General features: G+C 34.0%; 1 protein-coding gene across 1 annotated transcript; it reads left to right on the forward strand.

The window, feature by feature from the left end:
• Nucleotides 1-6,980: 6,980 nt before the first annotated feature.
• LOC136203129 (uncharacterized) lies at nt 6,981-18,474 on the forward strand. Its single transcript, XM_065994202.1, has 13 exons — nt 6,981-7,207; nt 7,420-7,467; nt 7,833-7,881; nt 7,986-8,034; nt 9,802-9,872; nt 10,037-10,095; nt 10,186-10,284; nt 11,293-11,350; nt 14,188-14,324; nt 14,418-14,474; nt 15,693-15,790; nt 15,929-16,104; nt 18,073-18,474. The coding sequence occupies exons 1-13, from the start codon at nt 7,133-7,135 to the stop codon at nt 18,144-18,146; spliced, it is 1,050 nt and encodes a 349-aa protein (XP_065850274.1). The 5' UTR covers nt 6,981-7,132; the 3' UTR covers nt 18,147-18,474.
• Nucleotides 18,475-19,711: the final 1,237 nt, after the last annotated feature.

The following is a 19,711-nucleotide window of genomic DNA, read 5'->3' on the forward strand; positions in this document are numbered from 1 at the left end:
AATTTCATGTTTTAATGTTTATTATATAGTTTATTGAATTTTATCTCATTTTGAGTTATTTTAGTTTTGATTAGTTTATATATATATATATATATATATATATATATATATATATATATATATATATATCTTTATTTAGTCTTTTTATTTTGTTGTTTAGATTTTCGTGATAGTAACTTATTAAATTTATTCTATATATTCATATTACTTTTTAATTTGAGAGAATATTGATTTACACATCAGAGAGCCCGACCAACTAATAATTCCTACGTTGATTTGACACTCGCAAATCAATCTTGAGCTTGCATATCAACACATGGAATATTTCCTAAAATTATCATAAAGTGGCTGCAACTATTATCTGATTTTACTTCTAAAAAATAATAAATAATTTTTGCTTTTTAATCTTAACTAATAAAAATAAGTTATAAAAGGGAGAACCAAACATGCATTGAATTTGTAGAAAAATAATTCATATTCAATTCTCACTAAACACACTTGCAAAAATGAGTAATAAACATTAACATTAACATTGACTTAGAATTTATTTGGTTCAGATGTTTATCTCTATTGTTTGCTGTTTGTTGTTATGGGTAGCTAGTATAAATAACTCATCTAATATTATCTAAAAGTTTATATTATCAATATTTATTTCTTTAATCCTGAACTGGAATTATCCCTCATCCCCTACACTTGTTCTTACAAAAAACGAGAATTTTGATAACACTCAATTGATACATGGTCACATAATAAAATAATATGTATTGTATCTTCAAAAGCGAGATACCATGCATTAGTAGCGCGGGGACTAAACCTCTACTCAGTTGGATAACCAAACCTTCCTTAAACGGATAATCCACATAAAAAGGTATATGATCCTGTATAGGAAATAATTTATGTTTCTACTCTAATTATACATTACATATTCTTTTAAGAGCTTCTAATATATTCCAATTAAGATTTCTTCCTATTAAATAATAATGTTAGAATATTGATAAAAAAATCTATATATATTTTATCAATATTCATTTTGGTTAGTCAACTTTTGTATATGGTAGGTGTTTATGGATTAACTAAGGTATCTAAGATTGCCATTTAAGCCTAATTTGGCTAGAGAATAAATCAACAGATTATATTCTTTCATGGTATCAGAGCTCCGAATTCGATCTTGAGTTTTCACTCTTCCGCTTACCCATCCGCTTCTTCTCGTCCTCCATTGCATAATCTGTTCAAACCTCCTACATGTCCTCTTCCAAATTTCACTCAGTTCTTGGTGTGTCAAACATTAAGAACCACATCCCAATTCTTTTTTAATTGGAAAACATCCAATATTCGATATGGGTGTAATTGTTTAAAGTTCACACAAAATCCCATAAGGTTATCGACCATATCATTCCTTCAGACAAAGGCAAAGCAAAAGAGTCGGAATACGATGAGGAAAAAGAATTATGGACCATTTTGGATGTTATGGTCCTCTAGTGGATTTATTCCAGAATTTCTAATGATCTTTTGCATACTATTATCGAGCCCGATGCCACCGCCATGGAAGCTTGGAATAGATTGCGTGACATATTTCAAGATAAAAAAACATTCTTGAGCCGTTGCTCTTGAATAAGAAATTTCCTACACCGTTATCGAAGATTTTCCAAATGTATCAGCCTATTGTCAACGCCTCAAGGAGTTGTCTCACCAACTTAAGGACGTGGGTGCTCCTTTTCCGAATGACCAGCTTGTTTTGCAATTGGTTTCGGGTCTCGCCAAGGTGTTGTAGACATTGGAGTCGGAGGACCCGTGATGAAAACCTATAATAAACGGTCAAAAATGATAAAAACGACTAATTCACACGAAATCTAAAATTTTGAGAAACACTAGATAAGTTAGTAAATAGTTTGTACAAAAAGGACCGTTAGGCTCGTACCAATCGACCTGAGCCGACAAAACCTGTTAAATCTAACACACACCATCATAAATGGGCCCAAAAAAACTAACATGGGCCCAGGCGAATGTGCCCAACAGCTTGAACACAAATTCATGCGAGTCGCCTCAGTTATTATGTGTTTCTTGGGGACAATTTAATCTCTTGGTATGCTAAGAAATAATCGACGTTGTCTCGCTCTAGTGCAGAGGCTGAATATAGAGGCGTGACCAATATGGTGTCCGAATCTTGTTGGCTCCGAAATATTTTACTTGAGCTTTATTGTCTACTTAGTAAGTATTGTCCTTCCTTTTTTTGCTTCTATTTCTAATTGATTTTGCGATTTTGTTTTTTAGGTTTGAATCGTGGGTGTTTGTAAAGATCACTTCTGACTTGGGTTTATCTTAGATTCTGATTTTGTTTATAGATTATAGGGTTAATGTTTGATTAGAGAGAAATTTTGATTGGGGGAATAGGGAGTATTGTTGTTTGTTGAGCTAAATTTGGATGGTTATATAGAGTTTCTTTCAAAAGTGGGGCTTTGTTCTTTTTCATATATTTGTTTTTTAGTTATATAGAGCTAAATCTGCTCTTATGCATTCCGTGAAAGGAATACTAAGAGATCCTCTAAGGAAACTAGCTTTTTACCTTCAATAAGCCATGCTTTTGATGTTATTTTAAACACTATGACCCTATTTGGTAAAGAGCTATTTGGGGAAAAATTAGAGGTTTGAACCATTTTAGAGGTTTTAACTAGTTAAATCTCTAATAATGGTGTTTGGTAGCTAGATGTTTGAAAGAGCTTGTTGGATCCAAAAAGCTAATTTTGAAAAGGCTCGTTTTATGAGCTTTTTCAATTAGCTTATTGCTCCATCTCTTTTGAAGAAATTTTTTATCCCTATTTATTACCATCTAACCCCAAATAAAGACTTTACCTTGTCTTTATTTGTCATTTTACACAAACAACTATTAACAATCAGCTAAGTTTTACCAAACAAATTGCACAATCGGCTAGTCAAATCAGCTAACAGCTAATGTAATCAGCTAACAACTAACAGTTATTTGCCAAACAGGGCCTATATCTTTTCTACTGGTTTTAAAAATATCATCAAATGAAAACTTATTATTAGCTTTAACGATACATGTTAAGCTTGCATTATGTTAACATACTATTTTACCAACTTATATAGAAAATTCTTATTTGTGGCTCTTGATATTCTAATTGATTTGATATTATAAAGTGTTCATACATGTGATATTTGTTATTAGAGAGTTCCTTGACTGTATACATGGCCAAAGATATCTCTCTCATCATTTGAGAGTGATGAATGCTTAATCTATCATGCAATTACCTTGCAACTACTTCATTCAATACCCAATTATTGCCATGTATAAACTTTCTCAAGTTTTATTAGAATCAATGTTAAAGTATTACAATTCATAGTTCAAGATCACAATGATGATTATTTAAGTCTGAGGGTTATCTACACTTAATATCATATGAAATTAATAGTGGAACTATGATTGATTATCCATCTGGTATTTCAAGTTGGATCTTCAATGCATATGAAGACTTTTATATCCATCCATGTAATTGTCTACACATCCACATATTTATAGTTTATATAGATCAGCTGTCTATTCAGGAATAGAAAACATTACATGTAACAAGAAAACGAGATAATTCTAAACTTCTTATCTCATTCAGAAGTTGTAAATGCATATTGTGAATTTTATGATCTATTTAAAGAAACCATCTCAAGTTAAAAACAAGATTAAATTTCTTGGAGAGATAAATCATGAGCTAACGTTAAATATTAATAATCTTGAAAGTAAAAGTGTGAATTGTGGAAATTGAGCTTTAAAAGATTTACTCAATGGGATAATATGCTTAATCAAACGTTAAATCTTAGAAGAACTCCTATAATAAATTTGGTATTGGTTATCAAGAATCAAGTTAAAGCATATTGAATGTATCAATACATAAGAACAAATATTAAACTGCATTCTTTTTCTAGCTATCCTTGAATAAAAAAAACAAAACTACATGTTTTTATTGTAATAATGGTGGTCGTAATCATGACGGTCTTATTATTTAAACATGTAGATACAATCTATAAAGGAAAAATGACCGAGTTTCAAAGTGAAACAAATCAAATGACACTAACCCCAAATGAACCAAAATAAGTTGGGCACTTAAATCTTATTAAACTGTTTTGTAGGTATGTCTAAATAGCATGCTTAAAACATCAAGTTGGTATATTGATAGTGCTTTTTCAAAACATATGACTTGTAACAAAAACAAGTTCACTAAACTTAAACGAGTTTAAAGGGTACAATGAGATTCAAGGATAAGAACGAAGGACATCACAGGTAAAGGAAAAATTACAGTCAATCCATGCTTTGAATAAGTTTCATTTAATCAAAGGCCTAAAGTATAAACTTCTTAGTGTGAGACAATTGTCCGATAAGATAAGAAGAGAAAAATTATTTTTGACTAAAAAAGATGTGAGATTCAAGACTCCGAAAGTAGTAAGACTTTGTTTTTTGTACCTAGAATAAGTCACATTTATATGCTTAATGCTAAGTCTTTTACCTATGATAAATGTCTTATCTCATATGATAATGAAAGTTGGTTATGGCATCATAGACTAGGTCATGCAAGCATGCATTTGATTTCAAAGCTTTCAAAAAAGGATCTTGTAAATGGGTTACGAAAAATACCTTTTAACAAAGATCATATTTGTAGTGCATGTCAAAGAGGAAAATTAGAAGCTCTTTTAAATTAAAAGGAGTTGTATCCCCTCTAGACTTTTAGAATTTGCATCTAGATCTATTCGGGCCTGTTCAGCCAACTAATCTAAGAGGCATGAAATATGATTTAGAAGTCATTAATGATTACTCATACTTTACATGGGAATAATTTGTGAAATATAAAGATGAAGCATTTGAGAAGTTTTATCATCTTTGTAAAAGATTACAAACGCTTACAACCTCCATTATAAGTGATAATGGAACAGAATTTGAAAATCATATTTTCAAATCGTTATGCAATGAGCATGTCATCTCACATAATTTCTCTACATCTAGGACTCCACAAAAAATGGTGTTTTTAGAGAAAGAATAGAAATCTAGAAGACATGGGAAGCACCGCGCTGAATGAAAACAATCTTCCTAAGTACTTCTGCACTGAAGCTATTTCAGGGATTTTCATATGAATTTCACTATCAAGTGAGCCATATAAATAGGTTATGAAAGCATCCATTAGACGCATGTCAAGTTTTTTACAAACGGCCAAACTAATTAGATATCTGAAAGTGATTGCATCCAAGTATATTTCTTCATAATCAATGATGGTTCCTTGCAAAAATCCTTGTGCAATTTGTGTATAGTGTTTATTGGGTATGGGGATTCCCCGTTATCCATGAAGATGAAAAAAATTCCTCAAATCATTTAATGAGATTTCCTGAAACGGTCCCTGTAAATATTTGGGGACACAATGGAAAATGCATCACCATCCCTGTCTCGCACCGTTGTCTCCCCTATATGAGAGAATTAGTTGAGGGCAGTGAGTAGGGAGAATGTAAAACACTAATAAAAATAAATAAATAAAAAAATTTGAAAAATGAAATTCCTAAAAAAATCATGAACCCACTTCAATATTTGATTCTTGCTTTGAAGATAGGTATAGATTATTAAAATCAACAATTAACAATATTATTTTTAATTCGTAAAAAAAAATAAGGAAGCGTCACCTCAGTTCCATCGTTATTTTTTTTTATAATATACATATAGATAGATGACATTGACACGAACATATATATATGCCACATAATAATAAAAAAAATAAATATTTTTAGTGTCATATGATAGTTTAAACAATTGAATTAAATAAAAACATATAATTTTTATTTTTTTTTATTATCATATAGTTGTCATATGATGTCGTAAGAGTCAGTTATTTTTAATTTAACTTTCATGCCATTATTTTGACGATCTTTTCTATCTAAAATGACTAGAGTAGTTTTATTGAAATAAAAATAAAAATTGAATAATTTGATTGAAATAAAATAAAGTTTAATGACCTTTTTGAAACCGATATAAAACTTCAATAATCATCGATGTAATTTTAAGGCTTAATACATCATCAACCTCTCAAGTTGTTCAAAAACTGCAACTGATCCCTGAACTTCAAACGTTACAACTAATCCCATCACTTTATTTATTTGAAACAAATAGCCCTTAAATTAAAAAAAACATTCAACATAATATTACATCACAAATAAAGGATGTCCAAAATATCAGTTATTACATCTAACTAATCTACTAAAATATGAACAAAAGGATAAAAAAAACTTTCAAAATCACAAAGATTAACTTATTTGAGGGGTTATTTGTTCCAAATAGACATGTCCACATGCCTAGGTATCCGCCCGTCCCGTCCCGTCCAAGCCCGTGTCCCCTGGACCGGACTTGGACAATGAAAATTGATCATAGGTCCAGCCAGGTCTAGGTCCGCTAAAGTCCACTTATTTTTTTTGGATGAGTTTTGGATTGATAAAAATAGCACCGACCAATCAACCTGGACCGTCTATTAATATTAATTATTAATTTATATATATAAAATATTAAATTTTAAGTATAAATTTTATTGTTATAAAAAAATTTATTTACATATATTTTTATGTGGGTTTATATGGATTGAGAGTGTGATTTGATTTTTAAGTCCGAACACAGCCTGACTCGAGCCCACCTAAATTAATATTGGGCTAGGCTGCACTGAGCTTGAACAGAGTATTTTTACATGAAAGCCTGATAGGTCCGATTCAAGTCTGGTCCAGCCTTCTAGTTCTGTTGGTGGTGAGTGAGCTTGTCCACCATCGTTTATACTTGATGTTTTATCTTCTGATTTAAGTTAATAATAAGTTATGTTTTATTAAAAAAAAAAAAATCCGGTCCAGCCCGAACCTTTCAATAGGGTTAAAGTTATAACATTTTAAAATTCAAATGGTTACAACTTGGGAGGGGGAGATATATTAGCCCTAATTTTAATTTACTCTTCCATTTACACACATGCTATACGAATTGAACCGGACCGGTCACCGGGCTCAGAATTGAACCCTAGAATCAGAATTTGGGGATTTCCTTATATTCTCTCTCTTCTGATCCAAAGCGTTTGAAGAAGAGTATTCCTGAGTCCGTGAGAGCTCTATCAAAATGGACAGTGATGATGCTGAAGAGTTTCTGAGGAAGAGGCAAAAGAAGAACCCGTTCTCTGTCTCTCCTCGCAAGGTAACACTTCTTCCATTTTTATGAATTTTCACCATCGCTATCTGATTGATTCTCCTTCATTAGCGATTCTGTTATCTAATTCTTCATTATCATCTCAATTTCTTTCTATGCGTGTAAATCGTTCTAACCGTGTATTCAATTTTGCTTCTGCTTATGTATTCATCAACTGATGGTTGTGATTTTTCTTTTTTTTTATGTATATATAAATGCAGCAACTCGAATATCATCCAATGCGTCCATATCAAGTGATGGGAGAAGTGGTAATTGTAATTTTCCCCTTTTTTAATATAAATGATTGCTGGATATTTAGTTTTAGAAAAAAGTTTAAGTTCGATCAATATCTAGTTCCTATATAGAGAAATCCCTAATTGCATAACTTAATCTAGTGTGAATTGCGTACTAGTATTATCTGTTTCTCAGAATTCATGAATTGCTTATGATTTTCCTTCCTTCCCTTTGCTGATCTTTATTTATTGGGGGGTGTCAAAACGTGTGTCAAAACTGAGTATCATAATCGTCCACATTATATATAAATGCAACAAAATGAAAATCGGGTTGTTTTTGTAAAATGTGTTCTCGTGTTAGAAATTGACATCCCTAATATTTATGTCCTGTTGTGTGACAGAATTTCATGCAAGAGGAAGATATTCGGCTGGAGACTACGCGGGCTAGATGTATCTACTATTGCTTCTTACATGTCTCTTTGCTCTAGATTTGTTCTAATCTGGTTTTGTTATTTTCTAAATCTTTTCTGATAGCTCATTTTTGTCCTTGACAGTTGCAAATGTTATAAAGAGGCACGGAGAATTAGCAGATCGTCTTGCTAGGTAGATCTATGTTCTGAACTGTGAATGCATCATTCACCTTCTTCTTCATTGTGAACCACACATGCATTTACTCTACACTATCATTTTTGTTCCTCATGGGCTTAACTTTATTTGGTTATACAGCTCAGTAGACATTAGTGATTGTCAGTTTCGAAGTGGGAAGTTTTCAGTTGATGCTATTGTTGGTTGAAAAGTATGAGAACTTAAAATGTCTTGATTTTATATAGGGAAATCTACTATTATATAAATGTAATTTCATCACTTTTCTCAGTACTCATCAAAAGGAAAAGAAGCATTTCCAAGTTTAAAACTCGATGTATCAGATTAGTTTCTTAAATATTATTTACATTCATAACTAGATTATAATGCTGCTCATCCGAGCATCTGATACCTTTTCTGCCTTAGAAAGAAGTAATTTCTTAAGTAGTCAATATCCCTGGGAATATTAAGAATTAGCATCAATATTTTTTGGTTAGATAGATGGTGTGGAGATTGCTCTCTCATCAGTTATGCGACCTGCGTGATTTCTAAGGAGGATCTCTATAGGCCCGCTCGTTTACTGCACGGAGGAATGCGGTTGCCGTTGGGATGTTTTATCGACTATGCTACCTCATACTGTATTCTTAAAATTGCTGCTTATGTTGTTTTCATTGATGATGATTCTAATGATTCTTGGTTCTGAACGGGATCGAAATCCCCTTGCTTAGAGCTTGTCTCCATGGTCGTTCGAGCCTGGCTTGAGCTCGTGCCTGCGGGGTATCACACCCACTTCTTGTCAGCTGCGCTTCAGGTCTGGATTTATCAAAATCTGCAGCGTTAATGGCATCCTGTGGTCCACTATCTTCACCGCCTGCACTTGGAATTAATGGAAAGGGAGGAGTCAGTTGATCTTTGACAGTGCTAGTCATGTATGCAGCGACAGAAATGGGATCCTCAACCTTGCTAAGGACTTCCTCCTTGCTTTTTCAGGATGCTGATTTTTTACCCAGCAGACAGCACTCTCTTTTTTGGGTTTTTTGGCATCCCCTGGACCCTGGTTGGGTCAAATTGAATACAAATGGGTATTGCAAATTAAACACTGCTTTTGTGGCAGGAGGTCTCCTTAGGGATAATATTGGTTCTTGGAAAGGTGGTTTTATTGTCAATATTGGGATTTGCTCTGCGTTGTTAGCTGGAAATTTGGGGTCTCTATTATGGCTTGGCCTTAGCTTGGTGGAAGGGCTAGCTCAACTCAGTCGTGGTGGTGGGCTTTATGACAGCGAATGCCACGCCTGCACACTCCTTTTCTTGGTTGATTAACAAGTGTAGAGATTTGCGGGTTAAGGATTGGAGACTTTGCTTAGTCCATTCTTACAAAGAAGGAAATAGAGCAACTGACTAGGTTCCACTCCCTTGGGCTATCATGAGTTTGATGAGCCTCATGCTTGAAGATATTAGTGGTGTTAGTTTCAGTAGAGTTGTTTCTTCATAGTCTTTTTCCTGTCTTCCCTTTTGTTGTTGGGGCCTAGCCCCACGTAGTTTACCAACAAAAAAAAAAGCATCAAAAGCTCACCTAAAACGTAAAGTTAGATGGTATATCATATATGCCATATGTATTGAGATACTTGTTTGTTTGGACATCATACGAGAACATGTTGCTACATGCTATAGATCTTTTTGGAAATAGTTATTGATTGCAAATCAACTGCAAGACACAGAATTTTGGTGTATGCCTGAGCATCAAGTTTTTTGGGGGATTTAATACCTTTGTAATATTGATTTCAATAGGGATTCTGACAAGATGATATATGCGCGACTACAGAAAGAATTTGAGGCTGCCCGAGCATCTCAAACTCGAGGTACTTGTGTACTATATGTAGCAAGTAGAAGTCGGTGCATAGATTATCTGTCTTCAAATCTCACTTCCTTTTGGTTGTTACATCTAGTTTAAGTGTACCGGACTTGCTTTGATTAGAATTCTGTCGTTTTTATAACATTTTTTTTCTCTCCAATTTTACCTCAGAGGTGTATTTAGATGGTGAAGAATGGAATGACGGGCTATTAGCTACTATAAGGGAGAGGGTATGTCTTCACCAAATACTTTGTTGGAAATCATATTGCTTCCATTGCATATGCTCAAATGTTCTATATGTCAATCTTGGCTTTCATTAGGTTCACATGGAAGCTGACAGAAAGGCAATGTCAGGGGACTCAAGTTTGATGCCAGCTGAGCATTTTGAAGAAAAGATTACATACCGAGTTGGAAGTAAGGTATTATATTTTTGTTTAGCAACATATTCAATAATTCTATATGTGAATTGTACTTGGGCTAAAATTATTTCCTAAGTTAAATAAAGTTGCATGTTTTATGTCTGCTTGACATGAGTGCATTTGAGAAAAATGGTTATGTTTGAATTAATCACTAAGAATCCCGACTCTGTGAGAAGGAAAACTGTTTCTCCTTCATTTTCATAAGCATGCATATGTGTGCATGCAATTGTGGAAGTAGGTGGTTTGAGAACTTAATGTAGGTTCGGCTTGATATGGAGGTAGGAGAATTTGTGATTGCTCCTATTAGACCGACATAAGAAAATGAGTCTGCGAACTTATATTAGCGAGGTGGTTGGTTGCAAATTAAACTCATAATGTGGTTGAGAAGGCCAACCCATGCCAGCTAAGTTTGTTGTGGAGGTGGAAATTTGGTTATTATGTCAAAATCGTGTTATATTATCTTTACGTTTCATATTATATAAATGCAAAAAAAATGATAATTGTGTCAATCTGTCGTGTTTTTAGGAGTCCTTGGGACTTGAACAAATGGGAGATAGGTAAATGCGTCCTAGGTACTCATTTGAAGACTCAAAAAGAACTTTTTTTTGTCTTGATTTCTACTGGATAATTCTGAAAAAGTCAGGAAGAATTCAATTGAATCCCAAATGTCCGTTGAATTGTCTCTTTAAATCGTGTTGTCGTGTTAGAAATTGCCACCCTTGGTTTGTTGTGTCAAGTGGTTAGGCTCAATTTGTTGCATCGATTGGTTAGTTGAGCCTGAGCTTCTAATTCTTAAGTACAAACTTGTATTTACCATTCTTTGTTCCACTTCTTTGCCTAGCAATATAATCTGAATACCAATAACATCCAAAAAATTTATTAGCTATTTATTACATATTGATAAATATTTGCTATATGATATTCAAATGCTAAAACGAAACATGACATCTTGAATCTTTCATTTGTTGGCTGAGTCATTTATGTTTTCTTTTTTTTAATTTGGGACAGGTGATTTGTTGGTTGGAAGGAGCACGAATCGGCATTCAATATGAGACATCTTTTGCAGGTATTCTAAAGTGATTTTCCCTTGGGATCATTTAGTACTAGTGATATAGCTTGATAGAAACAAAAACCAATGACACAACAAATAGCGAAATAGAAAGATAAGTTAATTCTTCATAATCCTTTCCTTTTCACCTTATGCCTTTGTATACTAACTAAAGCACTCTCTTCCATAACTAAGGCTCCAAATCACGTGTCCCGTAATTCCCATATTACTGTTTACGGCTATTATCATATTCTCTATCATAATTATGCCATGATTCCAAATGGTGTTACAAGCTATGAAACACCGACTCGGGTGCGGACACGGCAAACGACATTTTTAGAAAATATGAGACACGGGTGCGGCGGGACACGGCAAATTCTATATAATTAATTATATATATATTAGATATAAAATATATAAAAAAAACTTGCTAAATCACAAAACAAATCGAAAAAGGAAGAGAAAGAAGCTTTAGATTATAATCGCGATACACAGGTGAGAATTAGATGTAGTTTAGGTTTTTTTTGTCAAATTTTCTAATTGAACCATAGGTTTTAAAAGATTTAAAAAAAAACCCTAAACTTTTACATATTTTCACCATTAGCCGAGTTCCCGCCGTGTCCCCCCGAGTCCCCGCCGTGTTTCGCCGAGTCCCTACCGTGTCACTGCCGAGTCCCATCCGTGTCCCATGTCACCGCCGTGTCCCGCCGAGTCCCCGAGTCCGGCGAGTCCGACACGGCCACGGCGACCCCTGGGAAGAGTCCGTGCTTCATAGGTTACAAGCATAGTTTTAAGAACCGAACCGGACCGACCAATTCAACTAAAACTCGGGCCGGATGTGATTCGGTTTTTAAATCTCACTCAAACCAGTACGGTTAACCGTGAACTGGTTGACCCAGCGATGGGCAAGCGGTTTGGTCCAATTAGACTCCAGCCATCTTTGCTTTAAGAAAAAATGTAAATTTTAGCAAAAGTGAGATTCAAACCTTGGATCTTAAGCTATAAACACGAATGCTCACCACTAAGCTTCCATTTCAATTATGTTTTTTTAACCATTTAAGAATAGAAATTTATATTATAAATTAAATAATTAAAATAATATTTAGCATTAATTTTTTATTTTTGTTTTATATTTAGATAAATATCATAAACAAATAAACTTTTACTTGGCAAGTTGAATTGTAAAATTTATTATTTCATTATATTTATGTGTTCGTAATAATAATATTAATAAAGATCAAGGTTATCAGAATCGGATTGGACATCAAACTGGATTTATAGTTGGGTTAGGGGTCACTTGGTCGGACCGGATGACTCGGGTTGATCGGATTGAATGACATAATAAATAAATAATATTCATATATATTAAATATCTATATATATATAATATTCATATATATAATTAATTAATTTGAAATTATTCTTATAAATTATATATATAAAAAAATTTAACAAAAAAAAAAAATCAATTCAAGGTGACTTAACATACTCATTATTTTCAAACAAAAAAAATAAATAAACAAAAAAAGGAGAAACCTAACTAATAGCTAAATGTATGTTCAAAATTTGTATTAAAATAATAATCTTGCTTTGTTATTTTTTGTCAACTTGAGGTTTAAATATATAACAGATAAATAGAGTTTAAAATAATTTGAAATATGTCAACGTATTCTATGCTATGAGATCTTTTTAACGGGATATTATAAACTCAAAACGGACAAGTGATGAATGAGAAATTTATGCTCAAAGTGAACCACTGGAAATGGTTCTGAAGAGGATAAAAACAAACTAAGCTTCCCCATCCCACATAGGAAATAAGAGATTTTTCACTGGTTTATAAGTAAAGGGCCTTTAGAGCATCTCCAATAGGGAGTGCCTCGTGAGGTGGAGGGTACTTGTAAGAGTGCTTCGTGAGGTGGAGGTACTTGGAAGAGTGTCTTGCCGACAAGGGTTGCTTGCTTTTGTTATGTCAATTTTGCCATTTTTGACACCCCTTTGGCACCCTTGCTTTCTTCTTTTTTTAATAAAAAAAATACAATTAAACATTAAAATACTATATTATTCAATGATTTGTGGGACTATAGTGGTAACTTTTGGAGTTGCCTAGCATTGGATCATTTTCATTTTTTTTTTTTTGCCAAAAGTGGTGTGGATGAAAGAAAAAATAAAATATTATATTTTTGGAATGATGTGTTAAGTTTTAACCAATTACTAGGGAAAAGACTATCTCACGCACCGAAGGAGTCGAATCACCGCCGGGTTAGGGGCGCAGCCGTTCAACGTTGGCGACACGAGTGCCGCAACAAAATAGGAGCCCTTGGACCGGCCTACTTTTTCTTTGGTCTATTATTTTTTACCCATAAGCAATTATTTTAGAAGACAAAAATTATAATTATTAATTTTTTTTGCTTCGGTTTAGTTACAAAAAAAGTACAAAAAGTTATATTAAAACAAATTAAAAAAACCAGGGTCACACCGGTTACTGGGCGGTTCCCAGCCGATCCCGATTCCGTCTGATTTGTTGCAAATGCAACAAATCAGTCTAGCTCAGACCGAAGATCTGGCCGGTTCCCTGTTTAACCGGTCGAGATGACCAGTCTTATCCGGTCTGAGTTTTATAACATTGATAAAAATAATAACTATTTAGTTTTAAAAGTATCTCTTTTTTAAATTTTATATATATTGAATTTTAATAAAAAAAATTATTTTGTTCCATGGTTTGAAAGTTTGCAAGCAGGGGTTCTGTATTTTGTGAAACGACGCAGAAACGCTACTAACTAGAAGTGTGCGTTCAACATATCTGATGAACAGCATCCACTGATTGAATGCTGATTGGTTTGTTTGTCATTTTGCAGGTGAAACCTGTGAGATGTACCATTGTGTGCTTGAGAGCAAGTCTTTTCTTGAAAAGATGACTGTCCTTGAGCACACCGTTCCTTTTTTCCTGCCTATACGAGAAGCAGAAAACGATCTTCTTTCTTCCAATGCTATGGTAAGGTTGGTTGCCCTGGCTTGTTTTTTCTAATTGTTTTTGCTTCCATGTTAATAAGTCATCCCAATGCTGTTCAATGGTGTTTCCTTCCAGAGGTTTATAGATTACATTGGAGAACTTTTGCAAGCTTATGTTGATAGAAGGGAACAGGTACGTTACATTTTAGGCGCGATAAATGCACAGGCGGTGACTTATCTATTACTAATGTGTTGATAGGGTCACAAAACTTTGATTTACGCCAATGAAATAACTGAAGTTCAATTTTATTTCAACAATGTAACGTTTGACAAATATTCTACAATTTCAATCCCAGAATGCTGATTAGAATGGTTAGAACTAGGGGTGTCAATGAGCCTTGGTAATTCGCAAACTATTCGAGCTCGGTTCAATAGGGCTCAACTCGAGTTCGGATCAGCTCGAGCACTAACAAGTCTGAGTCTGAGCTTCCTCTGGTTCGGCTGGAAAGCTCGTAAACAAGTTCGATTATTTTTAATTACTATATATATATATATATATATATTTCATTATTTCAAAATTTTCATCACAATTCACAACTCCAATAAGATTTAACCCATAAGAAAATGACACAAAAAAAAAGCTTAGACCTTTGGGTGTTTGGCTAGAAATTAGGTTTTGATAAGGAACAAAATACATTACAAACTAATATATGTTTCATTGTTTCATTTTTTTGTGTGAGTTTGTGTTCTCCGACTACGAGTATCATCTACTATTCTTGAATCTTGGCCATAAATGTGATTGTTTTTCTTTATAATTTTTTTTAAACTCATATGGAGTATGTTTTAAGGCCTTTTTTTTTTGTCTACTTATTCTATGGGCATATGATTAATTTTGTTAAAGCTCGGTTCGAGAGGGTTCGGCTCGAAATATTAACGAGCCAATACCGAGCCTACCTAGGTCTGACTCGGCTCGGCTTGTTTATACCCCTAGTTAGAACAACCAAGTTAACGTTTGTAAACCCCTAGCTAGAACAACCAAGTTAACGTTGTGTCAGAACCTCATCAAAATCTGAATAGACCCTTCGGATAATCCATGTTACATACTGCATCGGTAATAAAAGAATTGAAAATCTCAAAATTTAATAATGTAGGAATAATTTTTTACACGTGGCATTGAATTGACGTGTTAATCCTATTCCTATTCAGCATTTCGTCATTGAAATTGCCGAAATCTCAAATATGACTTTACTGAAACAAAAACAAACTTCAGTTGTTGTATTAGTACAAATTGAAGTTTTATGACCATGACGAAACAGTATTAATTAGTTAAGTGACCGTCAATGTACAAATTTACAGTCAACTAAAATGCTGCAATTAACTTGTCTGAAACCCTTTCCCAATTCACGTGCAGGTTCGACTTATCAAGGAGTTGTACGGAAATCAGATCGGAGAGCTGTATCATAGCCTTCCTTACCATATGGTTGAATTCGTCTTAGATGATATGGATTGGTTGGTACATTTTAGATACGCTGCTCCTTTTACAGTTTATAAACTACTGTATTTCATGTATTGGATACGTTTAAGTATGTTTCGTATGTAATTGTGAATGATATGCCGACATTTTCACTGTATCATTTGTTGTGGCAGCAAGGTGACAGTGAGTCTTAGATATGCGGAACTGATCTCTGTACTTCCAACTCGAGTTAAAGTGGTTGCATGGCCACTCAATCAATCAAAGAAAAGTGGAGCTTTAGGAAGTCACCATGGTCCTGCTCGTCTTTCTTACGCTGAGGAAGCTCTACAAGCCATGAGTCTACCAGAAGGTTTCTTACTTTCTTTTCTCGAAGTACAGCTTTTCTTAAACATTAAATGGATACGGGTCCCGAATTTATTGGGGTGAAATCAGTTTTACTCTTATCATACAAAATAACACAGTTTTACTCCCATGATAGAAACGTTAGCTCAATTTTACCCCTTTTTAAATAAATGCCGACAAAAATACTGACGGAATGTATTAGAAAAGGGTAAAAGCAATTTTTTAGCCCCTGTATTTACCTGAATTTTTTAATAAATCCCTATGATTTGTCCTTAAGTAATCCTTGTACTTGCAATCTTTGATAAGCTAGCACCCAACTAGGTGCGCCGGTTAACAAAAACGGGAGACAAGGGCTAGATTATCACAAAATATCAAGTACAGGGTTCGACTAAGGCCAAACCAAAGTTGCGGACCTTGTTAAGGAAATTTAAACTTGGCTTTTGCCGAATAATCTGTATTCCAATAAAACTATGTTGTTAAGGTTATAGATCTTAGGGCTAGATTTTTTATACAATTTACATAGACAACCTGTTTGACACGATGGGTTGACATGATTATTATTTATGTCATTTATATCATATATAATCAGGGTAAATTACACCCATTGACTCATTTGATTGCTCGTTGTGCTACTTCCATTTTTTAGTATGAAGTTGATATGGAAGATTTAGGGATAAGGGCCAAATTTGACTCGAATGTTTTAGGGGGAAGTGCAGATTTAGTCCTAACATATAAAATGATACAAATTTAACCCTAATGTTTACAAGCAAATCAATTTTAGCCCTACGTTATCGAAAATTTGAAAAGACTGGTTTGACTGACATTTAACTATTACATTGGACCTTCCAAATATCAATTATATCTTAAGATATTTAGTGTGTTATGGACATAAAAGGGCGGCCCGGTGCACTACGCGTTCCCGCTTAAGCGAGGGTCCGGGGAGGGGTCCTACCACAAGGATGTACTGGGGGCAAGCCTTCCCCTGCCAAATTTTTGGCAAGAGGCCGCTCCTAAGACTCGAACTCGTGACCTTTCAGTCACAATTACAAAAAAACTGTTAAAATGATACCAACTGACTCCGCCACATATAAGTTAATCACAATTTTTTTTATTAGAGTCTGTAATGTTTACTTTGTTATTAATAAACAACAAAATATATGAAATTGTTTCAGTTTATCGACAAACTTCTTTTTGAAAGTCTGATGTGACAGTTAAATAAGAGCCAAACCAGCCCTTCAAATTTTCAGTACCTTACTGCTAAGACTGATCTTGCTTGGAAATGTTAGTGTCGTACCATTGCGTGTGTTAGGGCCAAATCTGCACTTCTTCAAAAATGTTAGGGTCAAATTTGCCTCTTATCCTGTGGTTAGGTTGGGTGACTTTTATGTTGAATAAATGCAAAGTTGAGTGACTCTTATGTTAGGTTTTGAAGTTGAGTAACCACATTGTTAAAAAGAGGAGTTGTGTGGCCATGAGTGTAATTTACCTTATATAATCATGTTGAATATATATGGTAAATAATTTATCAGTCTCATATTTTTATGTAACACACTGTTTTGTCCCCTTATTTTGAAAAAAACATCATACGGTCCCTATCTTTTGTCACCCTTAACCCTTTGGTCCTTTTGTTTATCTTTTTTAGATTTTTAACTAAACATATCTTAGCTCTCAATATAGTTGCGATACAAAATGATCATGTTACTCTGTTATTTTATTTTTTGTTTGCTTGTCTTTGCTGAATATAGCGATTTTATCAAAAAGTTAACAGTGACAAAAGGATAGAGACCTTACAATGTGTTTGTCAAAATAGAGGAACTAAACAGCGTGTTAAATAAAAAAAGAGAGGATTAATAAATTATTTTATCCACATATATATCACGTACCACGATTATCCGATTACCGGTTTTGACACCCTCAATTGATCTATTAGCACAACTTTTTATTGACTTATTTCTGGTATGTGTTTCTATTTCAGCTTATGCTGAGATTGTATTGAATCTTCCACGAGCTGTTCAGCAAATATCTCAGAATATCAGCAGCCCTGGCTAATGCTTCTCTATTTCAGCAGCAGCTTGATATTCCATTGTACAAACCTTTAGCAGAATAGGATCTAGTAAATTCCAACTGTCGACTCGGGACACGTACCGACGAGTTCTATTATGTACCGGGTGTAACGAACCGACCAATGGAAAATGAAATGCGTACTATTACACTGGAAATGATTGATGTAAAGAAAAAAAGATTACAATCGTTACATTTTTATTGGTACGGTACAATTGATCGGGATCATAATAGAGCGAATTGGAAAAATGTGTCACCGGTTCAGTTTGTACAGCAATAGGACTTCTCTTTTTGCAAGTATCTGAGATTGATTTCAGACTTTCTCGTTATATCTTTCATGACACGATTATTATATGCAGTGAGATTATTATGTAGTTTCATACTCAACAGTCTTGGATAAGAGTTGGGAAGCACGGTACGAGTATGGGTATGGGTACGATAAATGACATTTTCAAAAAATAAGAGATACCGGTGTGGTGGGAAAACGTCATATTTTAATTACATGTTATTGTTGAATGGGTTTGAATCGGAATTCATCAGTTAATCATAGTCGAATGTCTCTGAAGAATTCACCATGATATATCTGATCTATGCATAATATCATGAAAAATGGATATAAATTTTTGACTGCTACTTAGTATCGGTAATAGGTTCGAAAAGGTATCGAAAAATATCAAATTTAGATTTTTGTATCTTGTCGAAGTAAGGAACCATGACATATATGTTTGGAATAGATTCCATTTTGAGAGAGTTGTTGAAAAAGGAATCTATTCCATTTTGAGAGAGTTGTTGAAAAAGGGTGGAGTAAGTGTAAATAACAGTCAAACTAGCCTTTTCAAATTGTACACTGGGGCTAAATCTGCACTTCCTAAAAAATGTTAGCATCAAATTTGGCTCTTATCCTGTGGGTAAGGTTGAGTGACTTTTACGTTAATAAATGTAAAGTTGAGTGACTCTTGTGTTATGCTTGATGTAATACATCATGCTCCCCCCTCAACTTGTCCCAAAACGCCAACTGACCCCTAAACTTTAAAAATGTTCTATGGACCCTCTATACTTGCTTAAATTGAATAGTTAACCCCTTAAAATCCACGTGGCGGAGTAAGGGGGGATTTTGGAAAAGTTGAAATGTGTACAATTTAAGCTCAATTGCTCACTTTAAGCAAGTATACCGGTGAATAGAACATTTTTAAAGTTGAGGGGTCGGTTGGTGTTTTGGGACAAGTCAAGGGGCGCAGGATGTATTAAGCCCTCATGTTAGGTTTTGAAGTTAGAGTGACCACAATGTTAAAAGCAAAGTTGCATGACCATGAGTGTAATTTACCCTATATAATCATGTTGAACTATGTTGCACGGAAACTCTTTTTTATTAGCGTTTCCGTGTTTCGTGTTCGTTTCTTTTCCATTTCCTAACTAATTTTTCTTAGAAATAAAGTTTTCCGGTATCCGTTTCCGTGCAACATAGATGTTGAATATATATTACATAACACGATTATCCGATTACTTGTCCATTTTAACTCGTGTCGATCTATTTTAGCAAGATATGAACACAA

This window comes from Euphorbia lathyris, chromosome 8 (assembly GCF_963576675.1).
Source record: "Euphorbia lathyris chromosome 8, ddEupLath1.1, whole genome shotgun sequence".
NCBI lineage: Eukaryota > Viridiplantae > Streptophyta > Magnoliopsida > Malpighiales > Euphorbiaceae > Euphorbia > Euphorbia lathyris.

What these genes read in the sequence shown, in the direction of transcription:
- LOC136203129 (XM_065994202.1), top strand. Translation starts at nt 7,133, where the DNA reads ATGGACAGTGATGATGCTGAAGAGTTTCTGAGGAAGAGGCAAAAGAAG. An exon ending in ATATGAGACATCTTTTGCAG is followed by an intron (nt 11,351 to 14,187) that starts GTATTCTAAAGT and finishes GTCATTTTGCAG; the next exon opens with GTGAAACCTGTGAGATGTAC. An exon ending in TTCTTTCTTCCAATGCTATG is followed by an intron (nt 14,325 to 14,417) that starts GTAAGGTTGGTT and finishes GTTTCCTTCCAG; the next exon opens with AGGTTTATAGATTACATTGG.